The 19,558-nt window shown below is 38.0% G+C and overlaps 1 protein-coding gene across 8 annotated transcripts in view; it reads right to left on the reverse strand.

The window, feature by feature from the left end:
* Positions 1–19,558, reverse strand: part of TTC3 (tetratricopeptide repeat domain 3) — a 127,030-nt gene that overhangs the window by 70,183 nt on the left and 37,289 nt on the right. For all 8 annotated transcript variants that reach the window (XM_049627860.1, XM_049627859.1, XM_049627858.1 and 5 more), the window contains 6 exons: positions 14,400–14,562; positions 13,423–13,468; positions 11,993–12,113; positions 10,812–10,875; positions 8,608–8,668; positions 5,552–5,636 (listed from right to left, as the gene is read on the reverse strand). In XM_049627860.1, the coding sequence (XP_049483817.1) occupies positions 5,552–5,636; positions 8,608–8,668; positions 10,812–10,875; positions 11,993–12,113; positions 13,423–13,468; positions 14,400–14,562 (540 nt within the window). The remainder of the gene's footprint in view (positions 1–5,551; positions 5,637–8,607; positions 8,669–10,811; positions 10,876–11,992; positions 12,114–13,422; positions 13,469–14,399; positions 14,563–19,558) is intronic.

The following is a 19,558-nucleotide window of genomic DNA, read 5'->3' on the forward strand; positions in this document are numbered from 1 at the left end:
AAGCAGGCTCCAGGCTCTGAGCTGTCAGCACAGCTTGAACCCACGAACCATGAGATCATGACCTGAACCAAAGTCGGATGCTCAATCGACTGAGCCACCCAGGTGCCCCAAGATATGAGTTTTAAAAGTTATAGATGATGATGTGCTATCCCCACAAATTAGTTATTAGCCCTGAATGTACTGATTCCATTTTAATCTCTTTCACATTCTAGAAAAGAGTCCCTTTTAACTCATGCTTCTGTTAAAAATTGTTTCTCTCAGTAAATACAATAAACGAGCATGGAGTACTAAAAGCTCCATGAGAGCAGGCTGGGTTGCAATGCCATATACCCAATGTCTCTCGTTCTTCAGGACAGACAGGGAGGGGCCTAACCTAAAGTGTGCTGAATGAACAATGGAAGGCTCAAAAATAACTACCACATTTATTTAAATAACCTTTGATCTTTCACAGGCTGTCTCTTCTATTTAAGTCTTTCATAGTTTCTAGAGTCAGTAAATCAACATAAAAAACCATAATTTTAACATCTCTGTCAGAAATTCTAATTTTTTTAAATGTTTTATTTACTTTTGAAAGAGAGAGACAGATAGATCATGAGTGTAGGAGGGACAGAGAGAAAGGGAGACACAGAATCCAAAGCAGGCTCCAGGCTCTGAGCTGTTAGCACAGAGCCCGACGTGGGGCTCGAACTCATGGATGATGAGATCATGACTTGAGCCAAAAGCTGGACACCCAACCGACTGAGCCACCCAGGCGCCCCTAACTGCCAGAAATTCTAAAGATGCTTCTATGCAACTGGTTAGAAATGTTTTCATAAACTGCTTGAAACATGCTTCATTCCTTCAGTCTTTTGTAAGATATTTGTCATATATACCTAAAATAGTTAACTGAATTTTTAAATGACCCCCATATTGGGACAAGTATTATATTCCATGTTAATACACATTTTTAAGAGTGAAATTTAAATCCAATATTCTATTTTAGAAGAAATAAAACTAGGGGCGCCTGGGTGGCGCAGTCGGTTAAGCGTCCGACTTCAGCCAGGTCACGATCTCGCGGTCCGTGAGTTCGAGCCCTGCGTCAGGCTCTGGGCTGAAGGCTCGGAGCCTGGAGCCTGGAGCCTGGAGCCTGGAGCCTGTTTCCGATTCTGTGTCTCCCTCTCTCTCTGCCCCTCCCCCGTTCATGCTCTGTCTCTCTCTGTCCCAAAAATAAATTTAAAAAAAAAGTTGGAAAAAAAAAAAAATAAAAAAAAAAAAAAAAAAGAAATAAAACTATGTCTACATAAAGAACTGGATGACCAGAGCAGATGCATATGAATCACATTTACCCAAAAAAGATCATCTTTCATTTAGTACTACATAATGTGTAAGTGTTCAGTGACTGGAATAGTCACCGGCCAAGGTTTCATGAATTCTGGATTGCATCAAGGTTTTTATCTCTTCTTGAATCAGTTTTTGTAAGTTGGGATTTTTCTAGGAATTTATCCACTTCATCTATATACGCTTTCAAATTTCTTGGTATGATGTCATTTATAATAGTATTTTGATGTATTTGTAATATTCAAGGATCTGTAGTAATGTATCCTTGTTCATTCTTGAAATTGTCTTATGATGTCTTCTTTTCTTCTTCCTTAATCAGTTTCAATACCAGTGTATAAATTTTATTTATACTGACAAAGAATCTATGGTTATCTCTGTGAATCCTTCCATTACATGTCTTTCCATTTCATTCTTTTTTTTTTTTATATGAAATTTATTGTCAAATTGGTTTCCATACAACACCCAGTGCTCATCCCAAAAGGTGCCCTCCTCAATACCCATCACCCACCCTCCCCTCCCTCCCACCCCCCATCAACCCTCAGTTTGTTCTCAGTTTTTAACAGTCTCTTATGCTTTGGCTCTCTCCCACTCTAACCTCTTTTTTTTTTTTTTTTTTCCTTCCCCTCCCCCACGGGTTTCTGTTACGTTTCTCAGGATCCACATAAGAGTGAAACCATATGGTATCTGTCTTTCTCTGTATGGCTTATTTCACTTAGCATCACACTCTCCAGTTCCATCCACGTTGCTACAAAAGGCCATATTCCATTTTTTCTCATTGCCACGTAGTATTCCATTGTGTATATAAACCACAATTTCTTTATCCATTCATCAGTTGATGGACATTTAGGCTCTTTCCATAATTTGGCTATTGTTGAGAGTGCTGCTATAAACATTGGGGTACAAGTGCCCCTATGCATCAGTACTCCTGTATACCTTGGATAAATTCCTAGCAGTGCTATTGCTGGGTCATAGGGTAGGTCTATTTTTAATTTTCTGAGGAACCTCCACACTGCTTTCCAGAGCGGCTGCACCAGTTTGCATTCCCACCAACAGTGCAAGAGGGTTCCCGTTTCTCCACATCCTCTCCAGCATCTATAGTCTCCTGATTTGTTCATTTTGGCCACTCTGACTGGCGTGAGGTGATATCTGAGTGTGGTTTTGATTTGTATTTCCCTGATAAGGAGCGACATTGAACATCTTTTCATGTGCCTGTTGGCCATCCGGATGTCTTCTTTAGAGAAGTGTCTATTCATGTTTTCTGCCCATTTCTTCACTGGGTTATTTGTTTTTCGGGTGTGGAGTTTGGTGAGCTCTTTATAGATTTTGGATACTAGCCCTTTGTCCAATATGTCATTTGCAAATATCTTTTCCCATTCCGTTGGTTGCCTTTTAGTTTTGTTGGTTGTTTCCTTTGCTGTGCAGAAGCTTTTTATCTTCATGAGGTCCCAGTAATTCACTTTTGCTTTTAATTCCCTTGCCTTTGGGGATGTGTCGAGTAAGAGATTGCTACGGCTGAGGTCAGAGAGGTCTTTTCCTGCTTTCTCCTCTAAGGTTTTGATGGTTTCCTGTCTCACATTCAGGTCCTTTATCCATTTTGAGTTGTGAATGGTGTGAGAAAGTGGTCTAGTTTCAACCTTCTGCATGTTGCTGTCCAGTTCTCCCAGAACCATTTGTTAAAGAGACTGTCTTTTTTCCATTGGATGTTCTTTCCTGCTTTGTCAAAGATGAGTTGGCCATACGTTTGTGGGTCTATTTCTGGGGTTTCTATTCTATTCCATTGGTCTATGTGTCTGTTTTTGTGCCACATTTCATTATTTTCTACTTCAATCTTTATTATTTCCTTCCTTCTCCTTTCTTTGGGTTTATTTGCTGTCTTTCTTTTTTCCTAGCTCCTGGAATAACTGCTTCATTAATTTAAAAGTTTTTGGGGGTGCCTGGGTGGCTCAGTCGGTTAAGCGTCCGACTTCAGCTCAGGTCACGATCTCGCGGTCCGCGAGTTCGAGCCCCGCATTGAGCTCTGGGCTGATGGCTCAGAGCCTGGAGCTTGCTTCCGATTCTGTGTCTCCCTCTCTCTCTGCCCCTCCCCCGTTCATGCTGTGTCTCTCTCTGTCTCAAAAATAAACGTTAAAAAAAAAAATTAAAAAAAAAAATAAATAAAAGTTTTTGTTCTTTTCATACATACGTTTAGCTTGATAAATTTCCTTCAAAGTTATCTTTTAGCTATACCCCTTGCATTTTTTTAGAAGACTTTTTCTCTTAGTTTTAGGTTTACAACAAAACTGAGGAGGTACAGAAATGTCCATTATACCCCTTGCCTCCTCAAATGTACACCCTACTATCACTCATCAGAATGGTGTATTTTACATATCTATTTTTTTATTGAAGTATAATAAGCATATGTTATACTAAATTCAGGGATACAACACAGTGATTCCACAATGCTTAACATTATGCAGTGCTCACCACAATAAGTGTAGTTACCATCTGTCACAATCCAGTTATTACAATATTATTGATTATATTCTCTATGCTATACTTTTCATCACATGGTTATTTATTTCATAACTGGTAGTTTGAACTTCTTAATCCCCTTCACATAGTTCACCCATCCTCCCACCCTCTCCCCTCTGGCAACCACCAGTTTCTTCTCCGGATTTATGGGACTGTTTCTGTTTTTGTATGTTGAGTGTGTGTTTGTTCACTTGTTTTGTTTTTAGATTCCACACAGAAGTGAAATCACACGGTATTTAACTTTCTCTTTTTCACTTAATGAAATCTGGTCTAGGTCCATCCATGTTTTAAGAATGGCAAGATTTTATGCTTTTTTTAAGAATACTCCACTGTATGTATACCATATCTTCTTTAACTCAGAATAGTATATTTTTCACCAAACACGAACTACACTCACACATCTTAATCATCCAAAGTCTATAGTTTACCACAGGATACACTCCTCGTGTTGTACATTCTATGGGTTTGGACAAATGTATAAGGACATATAACTATCATTATGATATCATACAGAAAATTCTCACTGCCCTAAAAATCCTCTGTGTTCTGCCTATTCATTTTTCCCCCTTAATGTTTATTTTTTTTATTATTTTTTAAATTTCTTAAAAGTGTTTATTTTTGAGAGAGAGAGACAGAGTGCGAGTGGGGAAAGGGCAGAGAGACAGAGAGGGAAACACAGAATCTGGAACAGTCTCCAGGCTCCAAGCTGTCAGCACAGAGCTCAATGCAGGGCTTGAACTCATGAACTATGAGATCATGACCTGAGCCAAAGTCGGACACTTAACCGAATGAGCCACCCAGGGGCCCCATCTTAATGTATATTTTATTTTATTTTATTTTTTTTTAATTTTTTTTTTCAACGTTTTTTATTTATTTTTGGGACAGAGAGAGACAGAGCATGAATGGGGGAGGGTCAGAGAGAGAGGGAGACACAGAATCGGAAACAGGCTCCAGGCTCCGAGCCATCAGCCCAGAGCCTGACGCGGGGCTCGAACTCACGGACTGCGAGATCGTGACCTGGCTGAAGTCGGACGCTTAACCGACTGCGCCACCCAGGCGCCCCTATATTTTAAAATTACTTACTAAATACCATAGAAAGAATTTTATACATAAAGTTATCTGATTATGGTTAAATCATTCAACGAATAAAAAGTTCGCTCTTTGACAGCTTTCAGGTAGGCATAATAAAACTGCAAGCACTTAAACCTTTCAAAATAATTTAAATCTTAAAATATTATCTTAAAAGTTAAAACTTTGGAAAGCAAAGAATCCCAAATCTTTAAATCTTTGGGAACCAAACAATTTTTCAGTGTCAACCATTAGTTGACAATTTCTGGTTAAAGTAATTATCAAGTTTGGGTGCCTGAGTGGCTCAGTCAGTTAAGTATCAGACTCTTGATTTTGGCTCAGGTCATAATCTCATAGTTCTTGAGGTCGAACCCTGTGTCGGACTCTGTGCTGACAGCACGGTGCCTGCTTGATTCTGTCCCTCCCCTTTGCTCTCTCTCCCAAAATAAATAAACATTAAAAAAAATCTGCTTTAGCAAGTTAATATCTAAATTAGTGATAGTTTTGTTTCTTAGCAGTCATATAGAAAATTGTATGTCTGTAACTTAAATTATAAAAAATAAATCTTAGAGATGTACGTTAGACTTAATTTATACGAAAATATTTTGTTCAAAGACTTTGCTTTTTTAAAATAGAAATAAGCCTTTTCCTTTACCTGGTGTGCAGCTCTAGAAGACTTAGAAAACTGTTTTTCCAAGATGTTTTTCAAATCTACTGGTAAACTCCCCTGTGAAGTAGAACTAAAAGAGAAAAGTGTTTTGAGTTATTTTAAAATAAAACACTCCTGCTTGTAGAAAGAAAAGAGTATTTACTAAAAGTCATTTTTTAAAAATTGAAGTAAAAGTGATATACAATGTTATATTAGTTTCAGGCATACAACATGGTGATTTAACAATTCTATACATTACACAATGCTCACCACGGTAAGTGTGCTTACCACTTGTCACCATACAACATGATTACAGCATTATTGATTATATTCCCTATCCTATCCTTCTCATCTCCATGTGAAGGTCATTTCAAACACTGAATAAATGGAAAGTCACAAATTCCTACATAGAAATATTATTACCAAGAGGGCAATTCTCCCCAAATTAATCTCTAAATACAATGACATCTCAATAAAATCCCTATAAAACTGGAGGTGGAGGGGGACCAGAAGAATTGATTATAAAGATGACACGTGAGAACTTAAAAAAAAAAAGAAATTGGGGGGATTTATGATCATCAAAAGTTATTACAAATCTATAGTCGTCAATAACAACACAGCTTGAAACAAGAAATGTGCCCATTAAACATTGTAAAGATGTTTCATCTCATAGGAAAATCTAATAATATGACAACTGTTTCAGAAAGTCTGATTTCAATTGCTGCTGAGGGTAAAGAAGATTCAGGTACTCTGGATAGTGTTTTCTGACACTAAATAGTTGTCATTTTTCCATACCAATTCTCCAACACGGAGTGTTCAGTAATTCAATTCCATTTTGACACAAACTCTGGAGTTAACACAGGCCCCACACGTCAAAGGCTCAGTCCCACAAAACTGATCCCACTTCAGACACGATGCCCTTCCCCATACTGTCAGCCACAAGGAGGTGCTCAGGCTACCCTCTACTGCCTGGCAGATTACAAACTCAAGAGGTTTCTGTGACCCTCCCTCAGCTTCAACAATTCCCTAGAATGACTCACAGAACTCAGAAAAGTGCTTTACTTATCATTACTAGCTTATCACAAAGGCTGTAACTCACAATGGCCAACAGAAGAGATGCACAGGAAGGTACGCCACCCCATGCCACCTTCTCAGCATCTCCATGTATTCAGCAACCCAGAAGAAGCTCCCTGAGCCCCAGTGGTTTTAAAGGCTTCTATTAAGGTTATTATTACATAAGTATGAATGATTATATTACTAGTCATTGGTGACTGAACTCAATTTCCCACTCTCATCCCCTTCTTGGAGATCAGGGGGTAGAGCAGAGAGCTCCAACCCTCCAATTACATTCTTGCTCTTTCTCATGACCAACCCCAATCCTGCAGGTAGGGGCCCAGCCTTAAGTCATCTCAGTTTAAACTCAGGTAAGGTAGAGAAGAGCCTGTTAGGAATAACGAAAGATACTCTTTTCACTCCAAAAGTTCCAAGGATCCTAGGTGCTCTAAGCCAAGAACGGAGGACAAAGACTATATATATATACACATATACATATATACACACACACACACACATACACACACACACCCTCCCACAGCTCAGTAGGAATGCTGAACAGTACTCATTTTCTAGGACAATTTGGCAGTATCTATCTAAGTTAAAATTACACATTCCCTATGACAGAGCAATTCCACTCTAGAAATTTCTTCTTCAAATAGACATCTATACTGTGAAATATCCTGCAGCCATAAAAATGAAGGATGTAGATCTCCATGATCTGATGTGTGAAGATATGCAAGATATTTGAAAGAGATAAAAAAGCAAGATATAGGCCAGAATGGTCTTAACAACAATGAAAATGATGGTAATAACAATAATGATAGTTAAGGTAAACTGAGCATTTACCATGTTCCAGGGCTCTAAATGTTTCATGTGGCTATCCTACTTAATCATTAAATAACCCCATGAGATGGACATAATCAAATAAGAAGACTTCAATTTGAAAACAAAAACAAACTATAAAAAAAACATTTTATCTTTAGCAGAACAGTTTAAATTATAACCATGCATTCAAAGAATGTCCCTGTATGTTTTTGGTTTCTTTTGAGGGTTGGGGAAGGGGGGAGGGGAGGACTCAGGATTTTCTTACAGAGTAAGAGAATAACATAGTATCTATGCCCTTGCTTTAAATTAAATTTTGTAGCAGCATTAAAAAATGATCACCTTTTTTTAATGGGGCTTTACTAATTTCTCTATTAGCTCAACAGAGATTGAGCCAATAGAAAAGATTCTCTTGCTTTGATATTCAAATCCTTCTTGAGACATCTGTCAAGGAATCAGCCTTAAACGAAGAGAAAGCCAACAGCTGGTGTACCTTTGGCAGAAATGCTTTTGCAGGGTCTCCAGCATCATTTTCACTGACTTCATGAACTTCTGTATCCATTGCAAGATTTACAAGTTCACTCACTCTGCAATCAATCTGTATCTTTGCAGGCAATGGTGGGTTAATTGTAAAGATAGGTGGCAAGAGTTCCTATTGTTAATTCCGGGAAGGGGATGTTTGGTAGAACTCACTTTATATGTAGTCACTTTATTAGTGAACACTTTCCTCTAATGACAGCTGCTTAAAAGGGCCCCTGAATATAGACACACCCATGCCTGTATATGCAGAGTAAGCTTCAGGTGGCCAAGAACTTGTTAACAGTGAGTACCTAAAGGAAGCCACAAGAGAAGCAATTGTGGGAAAGGTGAAATAAGGTGAGCAGGGAGAAGAGGTAATTTTCACTTCATACTTCTTTTTTCTTCTCATGAGCATGTATTTTGAGATTCTAAGAATTAACACTGCTATATCTCATATTATATGCCTTTCAGACATTACTAACATTCAGAATTAATAATATTTTAGCCAAATATGGCACTCTCCTAAAGACATGCCTTTGATATTTGAAAGGAATTTTAGTACTCATCATAGCTACTACTTGAAAGAGACATACTCCCCTCCCCTTTTTCTTTTTTCTTAAGAGGAGGATATTTAAGGGGGAAAAAAACCTAGATAAACAACATACCTGAACTTCTCCAATTCATTGTTTCGAGATTTTTGTTTTCCTTTATATTTTGGAGGCTGACCTGTGAATACAAAGTATTTGTTCCCGAAATCTGTACACAACAATCAACAAGCCTGAAAGCAAATCAACTAAAACTATGTACATTGGAATAAGAAAGCAAAGCAAGCAATGTTTTATGTGAGTGAAACTACAAACAAGTAAAGAAACAGCTATAATGTTTGTCTGTATATGCTATAAAATTATTGTGAACATAAATTACAATGATATTATTTAGGCCTACAGTAGATACAGAGAGATAAAGGCCACAGTTCCTCTTCTCAGGTAGTTTACAATCAGATGGGAAGAAAAGACAGTTACCAGGATTACACGACAATCACTTTTAGAAAAGAAGATATGGCATGTTGCTATTGACATATTAATTCCATGTTAACTGGTCTTATAACTCATAGAAGTGGAAATCACTTCAGGTTGAGTGTCTGGGAAAAGTGTTAGTGGGAATGCAGCATTCATATTTAGCTTTAAGAAGCAAGCAGGATTTGGATAGGATGGGCCAAACTCAAGAATGACATTCACTTTAAGAGACACTAAGTAAACCTGTGTGATCTGGGGAGTTGGATAAGAAGAGAAGGTTGGAAAGGGGCTGCGAAGGCTGGCTGGAGTGAGCGATCACAGGTCCTTTGCTTCCGATACTCGAGCTGTGTGAGTCCAGACTTTGACTCACAGGCTGGAGAGTAGGAACCACTATGTACTTTGGAGCAGGGAGGCAAATGCACAAAGTTGTGTGGAAGAGAGCACGGCAATACGGACAGGGTGTATGTGATGGGAGCTTTGGGGAGAGACAGCAGAGGCAAGTCAGAACCTATGAATTAAGGAGGGGATGAGAGCCGAAGTGGTTTGAGTGGCCTCAGAAAACAAGAGAGGCTTCCAGAAAGGCAGAAGAGTTCTAGTTTGATTCCTGCTGTCCGATTTAGGGCAAATCTATGTAGGCTTAACTAGGACCTCAATTTCTTTGACTGAATACAGATGCTGAAGGTGGTATTTAAATTATTTACTTAAAAATGTGCTGATAATAACAGCCTAAGAAACATCAATAAATTAAAAGGTGTTTTCCAAAAGAAAAGTTTTGTCCTCAAAGATTTTTCATGCACTATTAGAGTCACATCAGGTAAGACAATCACCTGAGTCGCCCTCTTTATCATTCTCCAATGAGCTAACCAAATGGGAATGGCTAATGGTAAATAGCTGGGTATATGGCACCAGAGTCTAAGAAAAGACAGAACTGCAGGGAAAAAAGACAGAAATGGCTGCCAGAAGCAGAAAACAAATGAACCAACAAACAAGAAAAAGGAAAAGAGGGCAGCAGGATCACTAACTACGTCACTAATCTCACCACAATAATTCTGGAAGGAGCACATGAAAGTCTGAGACAAAATCTGTATCTAACAAGCAACCTTGCATCATCAAGAATATCTGTATTTTCCTAAGCTCTATTTTAAAAGGCAGGGAAGCATATGATCTACTGTACAATAATTTTCAACAAAATCTGGTCATATAAAGGGAGACTGAGAAATAAGTGAAGCATCAATGTTTGCTTCTCTGGACCCATCATTTCCCAATGATGTCGAGTAAATGGAGTCCTGTTGGGTGTATGTGTATTTACTAGATGCATAAATAAACATATACATTAAGCACATGCAAGTTAAAATAATAAAATAAAATAAGCCTAAAGCATCCATTCTCAGCATCACTCCTAACAGGGTGAAAATTAGTTATTAGGAGATGAGAAAAATTTTTTTATATATATAAAGCACAGATGTACATACAGGACATAAAAAGATAAACAGTATCCGTGGTAGGAGGGCAAATAGGAAAAAAAAAGTCTAAAAAGCCCCCTGGGTTGGGGGGTGGTGGTGGTTAATTAAAGTTGAAAGACACTACCGGCCTAATAGGAATTAGGTAGCAGATGAAGAAGAGTTTTATCCTTCCTTTCTGTGCTTCTTATATGAATTTCCAAAATTAAATTTATTAAATATATGAAAATACTGAGCATTGACTTCAAGTAAATATTCAATGTTTTCTTAACATAGAAATATTATAAAGTAGAAAAGAACAAAAGCAAATACAAGTGAGGCTTGTACAAATGTTGGGCCATGGAAGTTTAGGAACGCTACATTAATTCAGCAACAAATAAGGAAAAAACTTACTTGATGGTGGTAGAAATTCAGGATGACAGTCACAATCATCTACCTTCAAAGCTTCATCTACCACCTAGCCATGAAAATAAAATTAGTGAGATTAAAAAAAAAAAAAAAATACAGCCATAAAGAATTCAATAGCTAAATAATAAAATAGAACAGAATTTACCCAAGTGCCTAAAATAACCAGCTGGTTATTAGGCCTAAATGAATAAACAAACAAGAAGACCATTCTATTTCCAACACCTGGCATGATGCCTAACAAGTCTGTTCAATAAGTGTACTTAATAAATACTATCATATCTTTCCTTATGCTTCTTTCCCTGAGTACAGCCTCTGAGATATTCATTATTAACAATAAAAGGACTATACAGGGAGTTGGCAAAGCTCCCTTCAATGCCTCCTAGCCACCTACTCCAAAACACTATTTTCCTTTTTTCCTCTCAAATCCTAGAAAGAAATATGAATGTGTACTTGGTGATACCTGCTGAATTTTTAATATACTACTGTTCAGAAGAAAATGGAGATATAGACGCTGATCACAGAGGCAGACTGGAAGGCCTAGAGGCGCCCTCACAAACCATCAGACCTGGGTGCTGGTGCACACAGCAGGGAATAAAGCCTGGGGACCACTGCTGGGAAGCACCACAGAGGCTGCAGAAATATTTCGGGCAGAGATGGGGATGGCAGGCCTCCCAGGCCCAATGCAACACAAGCCGGTGGGCAGGCTGGTGTGGTGCCAAAGGCCAAGTAGATACAAAAGGGGAAAGGGAGGAAAAGAAAAATCCAAAGCATTGTAAGCAGTGGGGTGACATGGCCACCAGACCCCATTGTCACTCATTCCTAAGTGGCTGTTTGATTGAGAGACATGTAAAGCAGGAAAAGCATACAAAAAGAACTTATCCAAGAGGAAAAATGAAATTTAGAAAAAAAGATTTTTGAAAACACACAAATGTGATTTCAAAAGAAACTGTGACTATCATCTTCATGTAGTTGAAGGAGGTAGTTGGAATATTTACTAAAAAAGAAAATGAAAAAAAAAGAAAAGAAAATCATTCTCTTGGTATCAATAGGCAAAAAGGGATTTGTATCACCAAAATATTTAGCTTCCATTATCACCAAAATATTGTAAAAACATGAGACTTTCTAAACTTGAAATAATTTTAATTTTAGTTTTTAACTAAACCTACCTTTAGATTCTGATTACCACCGTTTGCCATTTCGTGGTTAGTTTTTCTGGAATCTTTTTCAGTTTCCACGAAGTTAAGTGAAGTACTAAATGCAGGTGCTGATAAACTAGGTATGTAGGCCCTGAAATGGGGAATAAAAGAAATACTAAATTTTTTTATACTGATTAGTATGCATTTTTTAAAATAATTTTTAAAAATATTTATTTATTTTGGGGAGAGCACAAGAGGGGGAGGGGCAGAGAAGGAGACAGAGGATGGGAAACCGGCTCTGTGCTGACAGGTCGACAACAGTGAAGTGAGCCCAATGTGGGGCTCAAACTCACAAACCGCAAGATCATGACCTGAGCCATAGTCGGATGCTTAACCAACTGAGCCACCCAGGTGCCCCTGATTAGCATGAATTTTAAAAAAGTTATCCTTCAAAGAAACAAGTTTTAGCAACTATCACCTTTTTTCCCTTGAAAGCACGGTAATACTGTTTTAGAAAGAATCTACCTCTGAGATTGGGCTTTATACATAAATGTTATTTTCAATTTGGTAGTGAAAACTCAAAACAGATTAAGAACAGTTTAATAATATATTCTGGTTTCTAATATTCAAGTAAGTCTCCCTGTTTCAAATTTAACAGCTTTAGGGGCGCCTGGGTGGCTCAGTCAGTTAAGCATCCGACTTCGGCTCAGGTCATGATCTCATGGTCCGTGGGTTCGAGCCTCGCGTCGGGCTCTGTGCTGACAGCTCAGAGCCTGGAGCCTGCTTCAGATTCTGTGTCTCCCTCTCTCTCTGACCCTCCCCTGTTCATGCTCTGTCTCTCTCTGTCTCAAAAATAAATAAAACATTAAAAATTTTTAAAAATAAAAAATAAAAAATAAATAAATTTAACAGCTTCGATATCTTAGATATCTAAAGCATGGAGGAAAAGGCATAATCTCTTTTAATTGCCCAGTAACAAACGTAGGACCCAGGCTGCTCTTTGTTTGTGAGCATATTAAAATCTGCCTGTTGCTTATTTCTAACAGAAAGTGTCTTAGCCTTTCAAAAGATACTGGGAGGCTGGAGACAGATGTTTCCAGGATAGCAGCTAAGACTTAAAGGTACAGACTGTCCTTATTCTCTGCTGCCAGGATCGTCACTACAAAAACTGTTCCCATACGAGTAGAGTGAAATGAAAGTAATATTACACAGCTCTTTTCCCCTAGGCTTAGGCTACAGATCTCCCATAAATACATACGAAATGGTTCAGTAAAACAGTCCACAAAACAAATGTGACAATTCATGGGTCACCTGATCTTAAGGCACAAACCCGGGTCCTTCCCCTCCCCAACTTTACCGTGGTTGCCATTAGCTACAAAGCATCATACATAGTGATTCTTAAACTTACAAGGCAAAGCCATCCCAAGTAACAGCTACAGACCTGAGAGATGTTAACTCACCTGCTTTCATAAAAAGCTTTAATTGTATTCCTAGTTGGTGTTCGACCTATAAAAATCAATCACACACACGCATAGTAATCAGAGGATTAGCAACACATACTTTAAAGAGATTTAAACTTTCCTTTAAGCTGACAGAGCATCAAATTTACAGAACTGGAAAAATAAACCTGAATAATTTTGTATTTCCAGATGTTTTTAGTTTTAGGATGGCTTCACCAAATTGTTATACAGCCTGATTTGACATCCCGTTACATGTGATCATTGACTAGCTGCAGCAGTATATAAATCTGAACCAGAGATGGTATCTGTCTTCAAGGAGCTCACAATCTTACAATCACGTTAAGTTGGATGATAACATCTCAGCTCAGCTTCCTAAGACAGTAAATACCCAAAGAAGAAAAAACAGCAAAGACCTATATGGTGAAAGTATAGAGTAAGGAAATTTCGGGCATTGGAGAAAACAAAATCACTTAGGAGAGAAAACGAGAGAATGAAAATCTTGAATTCCTAGCCCACACAGCCAATTTCTGGTATGTGTACATATCCATATACAGATGTATATATGCATATGTGGTCAGCATGCTATAGAATGAGCCACACACTTGGTGTGAACATCAAACAACTCTACTGAAGGGTTCTTTCTTTAGGAAGTAACTATAACCATAGAAGAAAAAATTTTAAACAATTTTATTTCAAAAGGCTTCACTTTATTCAAAATCTACAGAAGAACAAATTATAATTTGTTGTTGTCTGTTTCAACTAAAAGATACAAATCATTTGTAATTACCTAATGGAATAGAACACTAATGTACTTCTACACAGATAGAAATGGAAAACTTAAGTGACTTGACCAAGAAAGCAAAACAAAGTACAAATCACCTGAGAATTGATTTATGGTCCTCCATTAATCCAAGAAACCCACCTTCAAAAGTTTTAAAGGGAATTCGACTGTAACCAAAGAATCTTAGGTGAAATACCTTGCAGGTCTTCTATTTGTTTTTGTAACTTTACATGCTGCTGAATTAGATCCTTGATTCCCTCAGGGTCATTTTTACAGAGTTTTTGAGCTTTTATGTTTGCTTGCAGGGCCCAGTCATATTCCCCCAGCATAGAAAGAGCAGCACAATAACGATAATGACCCTGTTCCAAAAGATAAATTTAATTTTTTCTCAAAAATATGCTTAAGTTAAAGAAAATAGATAAGGAAAAATATTTTGCTTAAAAACTAATTACTTAAAATGTTAGATTAGGACCCTATCAGTGAAAATTTTTTTAAAATGTTAATACCTCTCAGGAAATAAAATTACTTAAATGAGCTAAAATGAAAAGTAATGAATAGTATTTATAATAATTTTAACTAGAGATCAGTATTTTTGCTTAAGAGATTTTTATGCCCACAAAGAAAATAATTCAACCTTTATTATATTTTACTAGTAAAGAATGCAATATATTATTTTGTGCCAAATAAAGTACAAAAAAACATTCATTACATAGGAGTAACTTAATTTTTTTGAAAATATTTTAAGGCAGTAATAGTCTCTAAGTCATTACACTCTCTACACTTTGGAAATCACACAGATTTTAGAGCTGGAAGGAAAATCAGCTTATACAGAAGTTTTGCAACCCCTCTGACAGCATGGCTACAGATAAGGGGTACACCTAGGCTAGACCTTCCATCCACCTCTCTCAATCAGCTTTTCATTTTTTATCTCTAGGTGTAGTTCTTGGCTTGAAGAAAAGGTCCAAAAACCATAGATCTACTCAATTCCAACGATCGGGGCTTCCTGTTTTGTTTTGTTTGCTATAGAACCACAGTCCTGGCTGGCCCCATTTATGCACTCTGGGAAATCTTCTATATCAAGGATGAACATTTTAATCTAGAAAGCTAGTATTACCAAACTTGGGGCTAACTCAACCACCCCCTCTTCTACCTACTCACAAACTGAGCTCCTGTTGTAGGTACAGTATCTCCACTTGGGAACTGACATACCTGTGAAAGAGGCTAGAAACTGCCCTAATGGCACATTTGTGTAGAGGCAAACCAAAGAATCCTGACCTATTGACTCTGGGCCCACAGCTCTTTCCTCCTTACTCCACATTTTACAAACAACATTCTCATTCTATAAGAAACTACTAAATCAGAGATAAATGACCCTTTTAAGAAAGATGAACTTTTCACTAAAACAGGCTGTAAACAACCATGAGGACCTTTGTTTATGCAGGTTCGGTGCATATATATAATCCTACTCTGGTGCACCAACCCAATCTGTGAGTTCTGAAGCATTTTTATAGCCAGACTATTTAGGCTCAGATTAAAGATCCCAATTCTGATTCCATTTGCTTAAACTCTGCTTTTCCTCAAAAGGCATATGAAGATAGATCTCTCAGATATGCTACAAAACCAAAATCCTATCCCCTAGGAATATTCCAACTTTGAAATTTAGGTAACTGCATAAAAATTCATAGCATTAGAAATTATGAGATTATAAACCATACCTGCTAAATTTGTAGAAAGCGCCTTTTCTTTCTCTTATCCGCACCCCCCCTCCCCCTGCCCCCGGCAACTGTCCTCATCTGCTGCTGGGTCCTCTTCCCAAACTCTATAAAACCTACTATAATGTCTATCATTTGAGAAAGGAGCTTATTCAGGTATCGCTGCTGAAGTTATGTGAAGGAAGCTTAAATTAAAGGTATCTCAGAGCTTCCTGAACCCAATTGCAATACAAAGCTTTGCTCTTCTTTGACACTACCTCATTGTGTAGCACATATATAGAAACTCCCTGTTGTCCATCTGCCGAGCAGCCCCTCTTTTCGGGTGCCACCACGTCCCTACTCTGTATTGTAATGGCAGGGCTGGGACTAGCGCTCCATCTCAACAATAAACAGGGAAGAGTGCAGCTGTGATCCAGGAGCCTGGCCAATCGAAATGCACCGTTTTCCAGGTTGTAGGATCAATCTGCTGGTGGGCACACGGCTCAATCGGGATCAGTCTGAGGCATCCCTCAGGTGCTCTATACAGATATTAAAAGAGGTTCTCTTTGCACTAGAATTAACAGCTATTAAGGATATCAGTTTGGGGCTCCCACTACATGGTAAAAGTCCTTTTCAAAATGAAGCCAGGAGAGCCTACGCTCTACCACTTCTGCTCAAGCTGCAGTAACAGAGATTTGGATTTATGCTCTTGCCTAAAACAAACAAGGACAAAATATATGGAATAAAGGTTTGTAGACGTTGAATACCAAGCAACAAAAGAGAGTGATCCTCGAGACATAAGAAACACACAAAATAAACCTTATGACTGCTCCACCTTGCTGAATGGAATTTCTATGCCATGGCACAGGGCAAAGGAACCCAGACAGGGCCCGCAGTCTCAGTTCAAGAGACAGCACCAGCAGTCCAGGAAAGCCAAGGCAGTGCAAATTCACAGGGCAGAAGACCAGAGAGGAGACTGCTCCACAGAGAACTCCAGAGATCCTCACACAGTCCACCTGCATTGAGACTTCAACTGAGTACTAGTCAGTATGTGCATGCAAGGCAACCACCCAAAACCCAAATCAAGGAAAGAACCACTTGAAAGCCAACAGTCAGCATTCTCACAGGGCCAGGAATAATTCCTGTTTCCACCAACCAAAGTGGAAAACATCATAATTCATAGAATAACAGGTAGAGTACTCAGAAGAATTTTGCCCCAGCTGTGAAGAAAACGATAGCCCTTGACCAAATACCACTATGGTCCCACCTAACAAAGCTTAAACCAAGACTCGGAAGAATTACACTGTTTCCAAGTAACTTCACTGTATCCTAAAACAAACCTCAAAAATATTTACAGATACACAAAAACATCAGTAACAAACAAGGTAAGATTCACAATGTCTTATGTCCAATAAAAAATTACTAGGTATGCAAATAAGGAAAATGTGATCTACAAGGAAGAGAAAAAAAAGTCAACTGAAAATAACTCAGAAATGACACAGGTGATAGTGTTAGTAGTTAAGAACATTAGGACAGTTATTATAAACATATTCTATATGCTTAAGGAGCTAAAAGACTGAACATATTAAGATGTGAAATAAGTAAGAAATACTCAAAATGAAACTCCAAAGTTAAAGCATTTAAGATGAAAAATACATGGGATGAAAACTGGGGCAGATTAGACACTACAGACACTACTACCCAAAAAGAAACACAGAATGAAAACAGAGGAAAAAAAGACTGAAAATGAAAAAAACACATGAAAGCAAAACTGAGAACAGGAAGAAAATGGATGCAGACCTGGATCAGGCCATGCCTGAAGCTGATCCCTAGACTTTTCAATTACATGAACCAACTACTTAGGCCAAATCGGAGTTAGGTTTGGTCACTCACAAAATAAACCCCCTCAATATTAAAAGGTTCTTGTGGGCATCTGTGAGGCTACTGGTTTGTATGCTATATGACAATACCAAAAGACAATGCACGGGGATTACTGACAAATGTCTGTTGACTATAAACATTCCCACTCTTTGTGATACAATGATATACCCTCTCTTAAGCTTGAAAGCATGTGTAGGACAGTTGACATTGTACCAGTCTTCTCTATCTGGAAAGAAGGGGGAACAATGGCTCACCTTCACAGAATCTAAAGAATACCTTCTATACAGGTTTATACCCTAGAGGCATGACTCAACAGACTCAGGCTCATAGTTAATCTAAAGTAGAAGTACAGAATGCACCTTGTACAGTCTACCTTTGCTTTTGCAGTTTAGGCTACCCTTCAATGAGCACTCCTTTCTGGTAAAATAAAAGAAAAAATGGCCTAGCTGTACTTACCATATTTTTTTAATACTTACTAGGATTTGTGTTTAGCATCTATATAAATATTTTTGCAATCATCACAAAATAACCCTATTTAAATAAAATGAATGAACCCACATAATTATAGTCAACTGATCTTTGACGAAGCAACAAAGGCAATACAATGAAGAGAGCCTTTTCAACAAATGATGGTGGGACATCCACATGCAAAAAAAAAAAAAAAAAAAAAAAAAAAAATGAATCTAGACCTTACACTCTCCACAAAAATTAACTAAAAATGAATCACACACCTAAATGTAAAATGCAAAAAACGGTGATAACTTTTTCATGGATCATGAAAGAAATAACTGATAAGCTGGACTTAATTAAAATTAAAAACTTCTGCTCTCTGAAAACTGCTGTCAAGAAAATGAGAGGCCACAGTCCAGGAGCAAATATTTAGCAAAGACACATCTGATAAGGGCTGTTACTCAAGAATATACAAAGAACTCTTAAAAATTCAACCATAAGAAAACCCACTTAAACATGGGCCAAAGATCTTAACACACACCTCATCCAGGAAGGTATACAGTGGCAAATAAGCACATGAAAAGATCATGTCATTAGGGAAATGCAAATTGGAACGAGATTCCACTGCACACCTATTAGGAAGGCCAAAATTCAGGACACTGACACCACCAAATGCTGAGGATACGGAGAGGCAGGAACTCTCATTTGCGGCGTAGGAACGCAAAAGGTTACAGCCACTTTGAAAAACAGTTTGGCATTTCCTTAAAAAACTAAACACATTCTTGTCATGTGATCCAGCAATCATACTCCTTGGTATTTACCCAAAGGAGCTGAAAACGTGTCCGCAAAAAAACCTGCGCATAGATATTTACAGCAGCTTTATTCCTAATGGCCAAAACTTGAAAGCAACAAAAATGTCCTTCAGTAGGTGAATGGATAAATAAACTGGTGCATCCAGGCAGGTAGTATTATTCAGCACTAAGAAAAAAGCATCATCAAGCCATGAAAAGACATGGCAGAAACTTAAAGGAGTATTATTAAGTGAAAGAAGCCAATATGAGAAAAGCTACATACTGTATGATCCCAACTCTGTGTTCTGGAAAAGGTAAATCTATGGAGACAGTAAAAGGATCAGCGGTTGCCAGGGACTGGGTCAGGGAAAGGAGGATGGACAGGCAGATCGGGAGGATACTGGGGAGAGTGAAAATACTCTGTATAAACCATAATGATGGATAAATGTCATTATACCTATGTCCAAATCCACAGAATGCCTAACATTTAGGGAATGAACACTAAGAGAAACTAGGGACTTGGGGTGATTATAATGTACCCG

This window comes from Panthera uncia, chromosome C2, assembly GCF_023721935.1.
Source record: "Panthera uncia isolate 11264 chromosome C2, Puncia_PCG_1.0, whole genome shotgun sequence".
Lineage (NCBI taxonomy): Eukaryota > Metazoa > Chordata > Mammalia > Carnivora > Felidae > Panthera > Panthera uncia.